General features: G+C 34.2%; 1 protein-coding gene across 2 annotated transcripts; it reads right to left on the bottom strand.

The window, feature by feature from the left end:
• Nucleotides 1-899: 899 nt before the first annotated feature.
• On the bottom strand, nt 900-12940 carry LOC145635602 (uncharacterized). Of its 2 annotated transcripts, none has more exons than XM_081686909.1 (16): nt 12706-12940; nt 12512-12589; nt 11597-11646; nt 11409-11462; nt 10795-10847; nt 9919-9991; nt 8946-9007; nt 7408-7476; nt 6099-6204; nt 5549-5616; nt 4614-4714; nt 3950-4045; nt 3772-3839; nt 3427-3472; nt 2759-2877; nt 900-1037 (listed from the first exon to the last, which is right to left on the bottom strand). In XM_081686909.1, exons 1-15 carry the CDS (start codon nt 12766-12768, stop codon nt 2797-2799), a joined length of 1068 nt encoding a protein of 355 aa, XP_081543035.1. In that variant the 5' UTR covers nt 12769-12940; the 3' UTR covers nt 900-1037; nt 2759-2796. The 2 variants fall into 2 exon arrangements, with proteins under 2 accessions (XP_081543035.1, XP_081543037.1); XM_081686911.1 differs by lacking the exon at nt 900-1037 and adding an exon at nt 2406-2544.
• Nucleotides 12941-13997: the final 1057 nt, after the last annotated feature.

The raw sequence follows: 13997 nt of genomic DNA, 5'->3' as shown, positions 1-13997 counted from the left end.
TTGTTTCCAAGTTTTTGTAGATATGTATAACAAATGGGGATTATGGGAGGAAGAAAAGTTACAAACTTGTAAATGAGGTAGAGAGTTTGCAAGAAGTTAAATGGAAAATTATTGGTCCTAAATTTATAAGATTTAGATTGAAAAAACACACTGTGAGTCTATGAGAAAGATCACTGATGTATATACAAGTAATACAACTGCATTTTACAATCAAGTTTACTCCTGATTTCAAAAGCTTGGCACCAAAATATTACATGATTTGTTTCAAATACAATGTTCGAATTTAATTGACTCAAAAATCAATATACTGGTGTAAAGAGTCTAAAATCGAAGAGTTTAATCATGTACATTTTTATTGAAGGGTGGTTCAACTGACGAACCCAACATTACCTGTTACTTCGTACTTCTAGTCCAATGCTTCATTTCATGACATAGTGTTCATCAACTATATAAAAAGTGAGTACATCATTCATCATGAAAACTAGTCTAATTCATCTAATTAAATTTCTGCCCTTAAACTTGCATTTACCAACAAGGGCAGCAAGCACTGTAAAATTAAGACACAGTTTATGGCTTATATTTACACCACCACCAACATCGGAGTCTTAATTAATCCCAATGATAGGGTCGGCTACATAAACTAAGATTTCATCGTCGTGGAAAACTAATTTTTCCGATTATGTTGTCTTTCTGATGTGCTGAAGAGTTCTAAATTTCTGAATAATCTGATTAATCTCCAACTTAAAGATAGCCTTGGAAAAGTCTTGTACATCCCTGAACTCCTGAAAAGGTATCATGATCTTCTAATGTAAAACTCTTAATACAAATTTAACAGTCTGAAACTCTGAATCAATAATCTGAAACTCTGTGATCATGCCAACAAAGAAGCATAGTAACACAACGCCGTAAAATATACACCCTTGTCTTCTGCTGCTTGACAATCGATAAACACCGCCTTCTGAAGCTGGTTTTCCGGTGGCGTTGGCCTCGGGATAATGATCTTTGTGTAGGAAGGAGGTAGGAAAATGTCATGGTGACTGCAGAGAAGTAAAGAAAGAACAGAGGAAGGTGTGTTAAAATTTTGGTTGAGAAATAATAATAGAGTTGAATGAATCAAACATAAAATCAGAATCATATATTTATACAAAATCTTTTGTTGACACTTGACAAGTTGATATTGTGGTCCTTAAATAAATAAATTATTAAATTACAATTACATCAACGTGATATAATGCTTGCTATTGTTACATGAATTACATCAGTTACATTATGTACTAACAAAAGGGTGTGTAAATGAAGAGTCGTGTAAGACAGCAATTATAAAAGTTCTCAACTGATTTTGACACTTTTTTATTAACTGTATGATCGTATCACACCTCTTTCCACGTCTCATCCACGTAATCCAATTTGTTTTTGAGAGCACTCCATACATGTTTTTATTCGTCTTTTTGGAATAAGTGGTTTGCAAATCATTTTCGAGGTGGATCAAGTGTGATCCTAATCATCTCTCTATCGAGGTTTAAGTTAAATTTACTTTAATTCTACCTCTTTCAGTTCGTGATGGGTTGATGTTTCCTTCTAAAGAAACTCTCAAATACAAGTTTAAACATCTGAGATTTTCTAGTTAATTACATCTCCGTAACTAGTGAGAAAAATTTGCTAACCAACTAAAATCGGAATGTAAAAAGTTGAGTTACACAGGTAAAAGAGTTTTTTTTTTATATATATTTTTTTTTAATTTCCTACCAAACAATTACGTATTTTATTTGTATTTTAAAATTAAGGGAATTCTTTTTTTGTATTCTTCCACATCAACCACTCTAGGCATTAATTATGTCGGCTATCTAAAATTTGGCCTCAGTATAAAATATTGGCTCTGTAGAATAATTTATATAAAGGGGTTAAGGGTTATGATAAAATGGTCAAAAAGTAGGCAGAATATATGGAACGAGCCAAAATTGATGATGATTTTAACCCATTAAGCCGCCTGGTGCCTACTAGTCAACTTGAAGAAACTATATTCTAAAAATAAATCCACTGTATTTTTTGTTGATATAAAGAGCCAGTTATTTGGTCCTACCGTACCTTATCCAACAATATAGCTAGTGCAATGTACATATGCTCAAAATCAAAGTATGTTCCAGGAAGAACACAATAATAGACTATTCACTGGTATATATGGAAGCAAATATCTAGAACATAATAAGAAACAAAGCACATACAGCTTGACTACTATAGTGCAGTAACAACCTAGCTAATGGCCAGCCAATTGTTATGATAGTGATACATTTATACAATTGATGTTCCCAACATCAACGCCGCCAATGGAACGTCTATGTCACACAGTCATTTATAGAGCTGGTCATGGGGCAGGGCGGATCACCTTTGGACCAAAGAGTTGGCACAGGCCCAGGTTGGAACAGGCCAGGCGCGATCAATCTAAGGGGATTATGACTGATTTGATCTTAAAAGGAATGTTTGGACCATAAAAGTGTCAGCCCAAACCCGACTTGAATGAGCCCAAGCTGGACTTGATCAGCAACGCTTTATAGGTAAGTTTATCAGTATCAATACCTAGTTAAGACTTCATATGAATTTGAAACTTTATATTCTCTAGATGATATTATAACAATAATGTCATGTTCAGCAGTTTGGCATTTACATTATTAGTTAAACTATACTTGAAGGTTACACTATAAGAGTCATAAATCATGAGACCCTAAAGAGTGGAAGTTGAATAATGCCTAAAAGTATTTACCCCAGTGATCATCTGCTCGGATATGAGTAAGCAACTCATCACGTTTTAAGGTGGTAATACTTGTCCAAAAGCTTCTCCGTATACTCTCCGAATGTGAGGGTAATATTTGAAGGTATCAACTGGCAAAAAAAAAGCAGAGATTAAATTTCAGTTCAGAAATACATAGCATAATTATTACGGAGTACAATACAATGAGCAGAATAATAGTTCCACTTTCATATTGTTTATTACTATGCATAGTATCTGTAACACATAGTAGCATATTGATTGTTACTTTGTCATACTACAGAACCTTGAATTTTCTTTTGTATAATTAATGTAATCCATAATTGAGAGACATAATTTGAGATGGATTTTCGGACAAAGTAAATATGGAAGTAAATGCAATGCTATAGCCATTTACCCCATATATAGAAATACAATATCATTCAGGCATTCCCTCAATATATAACCTAGTACATAGGACCAAAAATCATAAACAATTGGACCCTGATATCCTTTCATGGAATTTTAAGATAAAAAACAGCTTAATGCAAGCACAATATGAAGCAACTCTTCCAATTTTACAAAGTAATGGCCCACAATACCAGAAAGCTAACCACGCTTAACTATACAGACATGACAAACTACCACAACAAAAAGAAGGATAAAACTTGAAAAAAGATTACCTCTTTGTGAATATGCATTTTCTCTGGAAATTTAAGATTTTCGCCCCTACAAAACCAGAATCATTAAAAACAGATCAACAATGACTTCATTAATCAACAGGATGGAGCATTTCTTAGCTAATTAATGTCAAGTCTTCATGAAGCAAGCTTTTTCAGGGCCCAGTCAAAAGAAAAAGAACTTGTTTCACAGTTCTTGGCTTTAACGAGCTTGTTTCAAGGTTATTGACATAATAGGCTGTGACTACGAATTTGTTTTCTTCACTGTGACTGTGGGGTATATATTATTGAAGCTTGAACACATACAGATGATATTAACATAATCTCCCACTTAAAAGGATAGCATACCAGTCAGGTTGCATAAATAACGCAAAAGTTGACCGTTCAAGACCAGATACCCCCTTGCCACTTGGTGCCTGAAAATGAAAGTGATTTGCAAAGTTTATATGATCCCGCATAAAACAAAAAATAAATCTAAGCAACATAACAAAAAAGTGATTAGGAAACAAAGAATAGCATCACCTACCCGAACACAATGTGGCGTAGCATGAAGGTAGCCTCCTGATAGAATTTCAGTAGTTTCACCTATCTGATATGCAATTTCATCTTCTCCAAACACAACCTACAAATAGAGTGGTCAATGTCTCAATCTAAAGTAACTCTGACATCATGACACATCACTTAATGGTTCGAGAATCAATCATGACTTACATAGCTCATATCACTAATGCTAAGTGCAACTTTGAGAGACAGATGGTTAAATGTTGCTCATCTCATTACCTTTCTTTATATAAATTAGGTTTACTCTGAAATCTACATTACACTACAAAAAAATTAAACATTTCTCATAGACCTATTCATAACCAACATATTGGTGGTTACTGTTGTCTTTCTTGGTGGAAGTACTCTAAATTGAATCTGCACACAAAGCATCAAAAAGAACTACAAGACAAATAAAATGACCAATTAAGTATTCTAAATTTTTTTTCATGGTTAATAAAGTGCCCCTTGTTTCATTATTTCAATACTGAAGTTATGTGCAATTGACAGTGACCGCAAAATAAAAATAAATTTATCCAATAAAAATAACAGGTTAGCTATTACAAGAGCATTATTATTATTATTATTATTTTGGTGAAGTAATGTCTGCATGAAATAGAAAGAGGAGAACCAAGAACAAAAAGGCTAACCTTGACTGTTTCATCATTCCTGGTCTTTACATAAAGACCAGCAGCTCTATCAGGACAAGCTACCTGAACTCCATCTTTCAAAAACATGCCACACGTAAGACCTACAAAATCAAACTTATGCATCTGAGAAAAAGAAATAAATAAGCAGAAATAATGAAAAGAAACAAGAGTCACAGTAGCCAACATTTTACAGGTGGTGCCACTACAATGCAGATAAATATGAGAGAAATTATAGATAACCCAGCAAAGTCAAAACCTATAAATGTCATGCAGTTGAAGGAGCAAGTTCCAAAAGCTTCTAAATGGGTGGATATCCTACATTTCTACAATAGGTAAAGGAGAAACAAAAACATAACCCAGCAGTACCAGCACTTATGTGGGAATTTATCATTTAAGATTTATCAAGTAAAAGTGCCTTGAGCAAATGAACCTCAAATCACCCTATGAGTCTATGACTTCTTATGCTTAGTAAGCCTCCATCACAAGCAATAGAGAAGTTTCAAGCCGCATCTTGATAAACCCTCTTCAAATTTCCACATGTTCACCGCAGTAGAAAAAAAATGTTAAGAAAAATGGAGGACAAACCAATGTAATCAACAACAACGCTCATTATCTCAACTAAACAAGTTAAGTCTCTTACAAAAAGCATACTCCCCCATACCTATCTATTTAGATAATATAATGAGCTGGCAGGGCCAAACTTTATATAAAAAATCTTAACATCTAAGGATGTAGCAGATAACATGGTATGGCACAAAAAGGAGACGTAAGAGACAGAGAGGTATATAAAGATAAGCCAATCCAGAAACAGTTTTGGGCATTCTAGAGCATAGTGTAAGTGTAAAAGTTCACTTGACAGAAAAAATTAGAAAAATGATCAATGTTTGATAATAGAGGTAATAACAGTCTATCAGATCTGTTAAGGAATTCCTAACCTGTAAGGGAACCATGGTCAGTATGCCATCCACACCAGGAAGACATCGAGTCGTCTTTCAAACGATCACTGTTGGGTGTATGCCCATTAGCAACAAGTAAATGGTCCCAAGATAAATAATCTCAAAACTAAACAAAATACAGAAATACTTCATGAAGAATTGCTACATTACTAATTTTCACATTCCAAAACTTGCCAAAAGATGTGCTAGTTGGTAAATTATCCTCACTTCTACACACACGATTGAAAATGACGGCAAGAGCGCGAGACAAAATGAAGTATGACACAAATACACAATCCAACTCTCTTACAAAATTTTGGAATATAGAAATCTGAGAGACACAGAACAAATGCACTCATTTTCTAATTAAAATGTGCCAAATGCTAAATTTGATAACAAGTTCGACTCCTTAGTTTTGAATATTCTAAGCAGACAAGTAGTAAGCACCTAACTCGCGGATAGTTCACATAAACTCTGAAAGCCTACTAATAATAACTGGAAGGCTAATGCAGACAAGGTTTCTCTATATCAGGACATCACGTTAATTCACCTCTCTTGTGTCGGAAAATAATAAAGAAGCCGGCCCTTATGACAGCGTGAACGATGAATTATTTGTTCAAGGCCTTCATCTTTTCCAACTTTCATGCCTTCAGATACTGCAAAATTTGCATAATAAAATGCAAACCATTAATGTCCGTACAACAAAATAAAAGATAATTCACAGATACATGATTTCCTAACACACAAAATCATTTAGCCTAAACTTGGGTTTATATATGAATATCAGACCTAATCTGTGGCTGAATGTAATGCATCAGACTTATGAAAAAGGTACATCAGGAATTGTTATTATATTTCAGTTAGAGGTAGCTTGAGCAACAAGAAGAAGAAAACAAGTAACAGGAGGGAATTAGTTGGTCTATACTAGAGAGGATTACAGAGAGAGAGAGAGAAAGCATGGGAAAATATAATGGAGTGTTTCATTTTAATTTAGTTGTAATTGGGAGAGAATCTGATAAGGAAAGCCTCTCAAAAGCTAGAATATCATATACATCGTATTTCTTATTTCATCAATCAGATTCACTCTCTTCTTCCCTCAGTATTCTGTCAACAATTCTAGTTCGGCAGTTTGCAACTTGGTGTCAGAAGCACCGGCTATTCTGGGAAATTCAATTACATGAACAACTAAGTTAATAGCAAACTCCAAGTAGGAAACTGAAAGCCATATAAACTATCAAATAAACAAGTACTCTCTTCATTTATTTTTACATGTTTCACTTTGATTTTGTGCAGTATTTATATATTCTACATTTCTACTTTATTTTTATTAATAATCTATAAATAAATAAATAAATAAATAAATAAAATTAAAAAAAACACATGATATTAGATTATTCTCAATGTATATTTTCAATATATCAATTTTTATTAGACTTACAAATTGATTATAATTATAAAATATTAATTGTCAAAGTTGTGAATTGGCCAATGTGTAAAGTCAACGTAGGGGAAAAAACACTAGGGAGTTCTCAATGAAAAGAAATACTGCAGATGCTTTAAGCTAGATCGATATAACAGGTCAATTCGAGTCAAAGTCATCGAGTTAATGAATTGTACCATCTGAAAGAAACAGCAATATACAAAATAATGAGTAACAAATAGGAAGAAGGCAGAGAGAACAAATTCAACAAAATACGACGCTAGAATTGGAGATATTAAGAGGAGCAATTTAAATCCATACAGCTATGCATCAGAAAAATAGATCTGCAACTCTGCAAGACTAAAACCCATAAGAGATGAAGTATAAAGTAACAGACTCGGAGATTCTATAAGAATCGAAATGTTTATGTAGAATCTACCATATCGATCGCAGTGATATGCCACCATCATGCCAACATCAAGCATTATCCTTCCAATTGCTTTAAACGCTGCACATCATATTACAAGAAAATGAGAAAACCACAGCAATTTACATTCTAATTCAGAATTTTCTACATCTGCAAGATAAGGGAATACTAGAATACCATAATAAGTATTAAGATATAAAATCGACAGAAGTGAAGCTCAGACTTTTAAAATAGATCAAAATTAAAATTAGATGATCAAAGTAAGAGGCAATTAATAAATCATGGTCAACCATAAGATAAAAAATCAGAAGTAATCAATGACTGCAAAATTTAGATAATGATTCGTATGAATCAAAATTTAGAATAACTGAAAATTTTACTGAAACTATCATCTAACATTGGAAAACCAGTGTAGATATACCAAAAACAATACATTCCAACATGTAATCCTTACATAATATAAGCATCTAACAAAGCTTTTATCAAGATCAGCTATGTAAAAGCTTGAAAGCACATACAAAAGAAAAGGGGGGAGATACAAATAAGCAGTGCAGCAGATACAGAGTACAAAAAATTGGAGGGAATCAGAGAAGAAAACAAAACATTGAGGTGGTATCAAAGAAGATAATATTAAGTATAACAATGATCTTAGTGACTTTTGATTGCCTCTATAGAATATAAAGGTATGAACTAAGCCAAATTCGATTACATGTGGAAGAAGAAAGTAGGGAATTTAGAGTACTATAAATGTGTTAGAATCCAACTCCTTTTGATGTATTAGTTTCCCTTTAGGTGCTTTCCTAGAGTTTAGTTTATGCTTTCTTAGCTTGAGGTCCCATTATTGTGTTACTGTCAGATCAGTGTTCACTAGGGATTCTCCTTGTATGTCATTTAAAGCTCTTTAGAGGGTGAATGATTAATGAAATCTTAAGCCTTCTACCAAGTGTTGCTTTGCTCTTATGCTTGTTTGTTGTTAGACCTTTATAGATATTGTGTCTTACTTGCATAATAGCTCCCCTCCAAACCAACTTGATGCACTAAGAACTCGTGGTTCGGATCCGCTTGTGCCCGCCTTGAATTATCGGCCGTCACAAGCCCCGACCACCCGCACTCCGTCGCCCAAATAGACGTGAGTGCTCTTTGATTTAATTGTCTGCTTGTGTTGCTTTGGGCTCGCAAGCCCCTCTTCCGCTCAAGGCTAGCGTTCTTGCCGCCAAAAGGCTAGAGCGCGCCGCACGTTTCGGGGTCCAAACTCCCGGACCGTGACAAAATGCCACTTCCAGATTGCTGCCATGGTTAATTATCATACTCTAAATGTCGAAAACATGATCATATAGACATTCAATCTGGTAGAAATGGAGGGGGGGGGGGGACAAAAACATAAACACATTAATAAAAACCTCCTGGTGATGAAGCATATATATATTTCAACTAACATCAACTAAAAATGAAAAACACCATAATGGCATCTAATCAACAGCCACACACTGTATAGATTAGTAGCAAGATATATATGCTTGTATGTATGTGTCTACACTGAACAAACTTACCAACTTCTAGTTCTGGCAAAGCACTTTGGGGCCATATATTCCGCCCACAATATGCTGGGTACCTAAAAGGCAGGGAATGAGCGAAATGTGAGTAGCTGCTTAAGATTGTATCCAAGTATAGGACATCTTAACTATAGAGAATAAGTTATTAAATATAGTATATCCTGATTTAGGTTAAAAACTGAGGAACATCCGGCTTAAAACGAGTGAAGCAATAATGCATTAATTCCTTGTCAGATATAAATGTTATTATTGAGGTGATTCTTAATACAAACTGGAAGTAGAAAGTGATTGATCATCCTAGGTTTATTTCCATATTTCACTGATGCTCTACAAAAACCGAAGAATCAAGAGGTCAATACTCTTACACCAACGTGCAATATACAGTCTAAACCTTAACAAATCAACATTTATGACACAATGAGCTGATTCGTCCTAAGACTGTCAGTTCGATATACAAAGCAAAGTGGCCTGTAAAAATGACTGTCAGTTCGACATAAAAAGCATCGAACCACAATTTCTAGGCCAGACTTCTGACACTCCAGGCAGCAACATGGTGATTGCATAAAGGAGGGGTGACTTTTTGAAGGACCACTCTGGGGTTGTGTGAATTTTTAAAGGGTTTTTGGTGAGTTTACTTTCTTACCTGGATAAACCCATCAAAAAAAAAAAAAAAAAAAAAAAAAAAAAAAAAACCATGTACATAAATAAGCATGTGGCCTTGCAAATTCATCCCTTCAACTACAACCACCGACCATATTGATCCTTCCACAAACAAGGTCTATTGTGGTCCAATTTACTGTCCTTAAGAGTTAAGACCTTAGCCATTTTTTTTGTAATAAGAAGCTTTAGCAGAATGATTCTGGATGATTATATTTACTGAAATACCATAATTATGCCTATATTTCAACAAAGGCAGCAGTTGACATGGGGAAAAAAAACACACAAAAACAATATTTCTGACCTATTTTACCTTTGAATAAGGGCTTGGTCCAGCGTAGGTACATCTAATAAGGGATTTGCATAAAATGATCCTTTCAACATATCTGCAGCATAAAGAAGACAGGCAAAACAATCAGAAGATAACTGAAGAATAGCATGGATAAGAAAACATTTGCAGAATTCAAGAGAGATTCTCCTTGTAATACATATTACATACGCATAAGAAATAATTTGATGTTATTCACAGGCGACATCAAATAAAATTTCATGTAGAGTGACGGGAAGATTTATATATTTACTAGAAAAAAGTTTGATGAACCAACTACAAGTGTGAATCACAGCTTGTCAAAGCGTAACCATGACTACACAAGACAGAGGCTATTGGAGGCCCTGCAGGCTGCAGCACCTGCTAGCAGTGAACAGTCTGCCTTTAAAAACCTGACATAGAGGGCAGCAAAATGGAATAGGGAACACAAAATGATCTAGCTATCCTTTCCCAATAAATAGTTCAGAGACGTCAGACAAGGTGAAATAAAAAGATGTCCGGCCCTTCCCTGTTGCTAAATTTTGGGTTCAATCATTCTGCTTTCTTATTTCTTTAACTCCTTATGGATCAATTCGGGATTTCAGACCTTCTCTTAAGCCTAAGGGTGAAATTGATGTACTATTAAACAGCTGATATGAAAGCTCAACACATGGGAAAGGGGATTTGGCAATAATGCAGCGTTCCAAAAGGAAGTATACGTTCAACTGCAACCCTCAGTTTAGGGTAAGTATCAAGTCTTGGTCCCACAAAACATTTGTGTTTTCATTATTAAGTCTATGAGAAGAACTTCCAAAATCTCTTCCATACAAAGTAGAGAACAGAATCTATAGATATATTTAAATTTGGGATGGAAAAACTTGCCAGGATTCCCAGATTCAAGCTTCTCTTTCCCATGACTCCAACCAAAGTTGTACCTGAATTTTTTAGTTGAAGAGCCATTAAGTTAAAAGACTATAAAGCACATGGAACAATAAGTGCAAGGTTATAGACTTTATAGTGGAATTGCTTATTTGAAAATAAAAGTCCTCGTGAGATGCCTATGCTAAAGAGCCGATCAAGAGATATGGATTTCAGCTCCAAAAGCTGTTAACTGCAGGTGTGTTAAACATGGGCAGTAATGCAGTATATAGCATATACATCTAGAATCCTTTTTATGATGGTGGCTTTTTGCTTAATATTGCCAGTAAGATTTAATGATCTATAAAAACTAACACCTACACATAATCAATGGCAACACAATACTTAAATTACATTAACAATATCTGAACGCATCTACAGATGCTCTCAAACAAGGAACAATAACGGGGGTTGCCCTCACATAATTATTTCCAGCAGCAAAACAGCATCACGCAGAAAGATAAACTTTGAACACTAAGGACCAATAAATAGAGTAAATTGCAAATAGGATCAGAGTACACAAAAGAAAGGAACATGGCTTAATGAGCAAAAAGCTATATGTCTTGTTAAATGGTTACCTACTATCAGGATCCTCGAGTTTTTCCTTCTCTTCCTCCGGAAGTTTTGCTAGTCTGAAAACAATATACATACGCAAAACATGATTATCCAAATTGTGATGCTACTCTACTCCTAATTTACTTGACAGCTGCCCATATATCATTTGTCCTTTTACAAAAGACATTGAAAAACAATATCGAATTCTTACTTGGGTGATAGACGCAGAAGAGTCTGGCGCAATGAAGAAAAACCTGGAACCTACATAGAGATATATAATACATGTGAACAAGATCAGTAACTCAATAAGTATGTAGGGCAACTGTGTATTAAAAAACCACCAATTAAAACTTTGCAGACAATTACAAATTACAACATTGATTCCGCTATGACAAAACCTAGATAAGGTATGAAACATGACTGAAGCTAGAGCCTTTTATTGACCTAAACTAATTCAATGAACTCCCAGATCTAACCACGAGAAGAGAAAATCGATCTTTATCATTCTCTGAGCATGAAAACATTAAAAAGGTGTTGAACAAGTGTGAGAAACATGGAAATATAGAACATTCGTGTACATGGATCCCCGTCCTTTTCTTCCCAACATCAACAATACTACTACAACCTTTACTCTCCAATTATACACGACAGCCTCACGTGAGTCACGTCCAATGTCAAGCTTTAGGAAGCACTAGTGTCATATGGGAGTGGTGATGTTATAGACATCTACACTATATGATGCAAGGTCATTAATAAAGGAAATGGTAATGCATTGTTATCTTAGGAACACCATAAATCATGATACAAAGTATATCATCCTAAGAAGGTCAACAAAGTCAACAAGCCTTATAACTTCAAACTTCTTAAAACTCAACTCCATGATTGATTTCGAGTTTTCGACAATTAAATCATAGTAATTGGACTTCTAGCAGTAGGGCCGTTTGTATCTTCTATTAATTATTTATACATTTAAATTCCAACTTCATCACCTAAGGTCTTGTAACTTTGTAAGTTTGATCAAACATAGTACTTCGAAATTAAAATGAAATTGGATAGAGAATCATAAAAATTCAAGCAATTAAATTCTAATAATTAAACAAAGAAGTGAAATTATGAAAATAATTACGTTGGAAATTGAGATAATCCCGAGTCCATTAGGTCCAAAACCTTTTTCAATCAAAGCAGACAAATCCTCGTTCTTATCCTTCAAATTCAATCACAAATAATATTCCAACAAAAAATGAGCAATAATCCAAAAAAATAATTAATATACAATAAAAATTTTGACCAGAAAAAACACAATTGAAGAAGAAACAATACTTGGATGTCGGAGAAGGGAATGGTGACCGGACGAACAGTCGGAGGATGAGAAAGCGACATCATAGAAGCACGAAATCGGAGAGAGAAAACCCTAGAATTTGGGGAAAAAATGCGAATTGTGTTGAATTTTGGCGTGGAAAAATGAAGGTGTATAAATTGCAGAGAGTTTCAAAAACATCGGCAAAGTTTGGCAACTTCGGTTGCTTTTTATAGTAGGCTAGTAGAGTTTGCGTGATAGTTCAAATATAAGAGGGAAATGAAATTAAATTACGTAGTAAAATAACATTTGGAGTATTAAGATTCCAAGTAGGTGTAATGTGTATAATTAATTACTTGAGCGGATTTGCTAAGTGGGTGGATCGCATCTACGATCTACTTGGTTTCTAAAGTCAATGTAAAATTGAATAGTTTTATTGTTAAATGTTGTTAATAAATAAGTCAACTAAATTTGTGAAATAATTTTAAAATTAAAAATTAATTAATTAAAAAAAAAAACAGCTTATAAACTACTACGGGGTATTTGAATAAGAGAATATTCACGCTTCTCTCATCACATGATGTTGTTAGTCATTTGACATTTTTGTTATTTTCAAGAACAGAAGCTTCAATGGAGACTAGAGCAAGAAGATGAAGAAGCTCATGAGCATCGTCAATGGTGAAAATCACATAAGTGAACGACAAACGTCTTCCCTTTAAAGTTAATCATATCCAGAACCTGACGTCTTTCTTCTACAATCAATCATCTAATGAAGTTTCACTTTAAAGTTAATCATACCCTTAAAATCTATCATTTTTATCATTAGGCTTTTCATTATGGCAGTGTTGGGTTTCGTAATCTACGTTGAAGCCGGTTGAAGAAGGAAACAAAGAAAATAAGGTGTGAAGGGATCAAAGTAGGAAGAAAAAGATGAAGGTGGTTAGCTGGGTGGGGAATGACCGAATGAAGGAAGAAATACTGAAATAGGGAGAAATCATGGAGGTTGGTCACAAATTCACGATTAGAGGGAAGAAAAGGATGATTTTTTTTTTTTTAATGTACAAATATCTACAATTTTGTTACTGATAAATGAATTTTTTTTATTTCGAAGAAGAACAATATACTCCCTTGTAGAATAAAAACTAGATGTTTGAAACTTTGAATATACAGTCTAATGTCTCATGTTACTACGAGATTATCCAACCCCTCTTGTTAACGGGGGCACCCCAGTTTCTCTTCTTGAGAAACAAGGTTTGTATCTCTAATAATAATAATAATACTTTAATGCATAAACTTGCTAACTGTAATATTTACT

Source organism: Chenopodium album, chromosome 6, assembly GCF_948465745.1.
Source record: "Chenopodium album chromosome 6, dcCheAlbu1.1, whole genome shotgun sequence".
Classification (NCBI taxonomy): Eukaryota; Viridiplantae; Streptophyta; class Magnoliopsida; order Caryophyllales; family Amaranthaceae; genus Chenopodium; species Chenopodium album.
The sequence above is the reverse complement of the archived record's forward strand: the minus strand, read 5'-3'. Positions and strand labels throughout refer to the sequence as shown.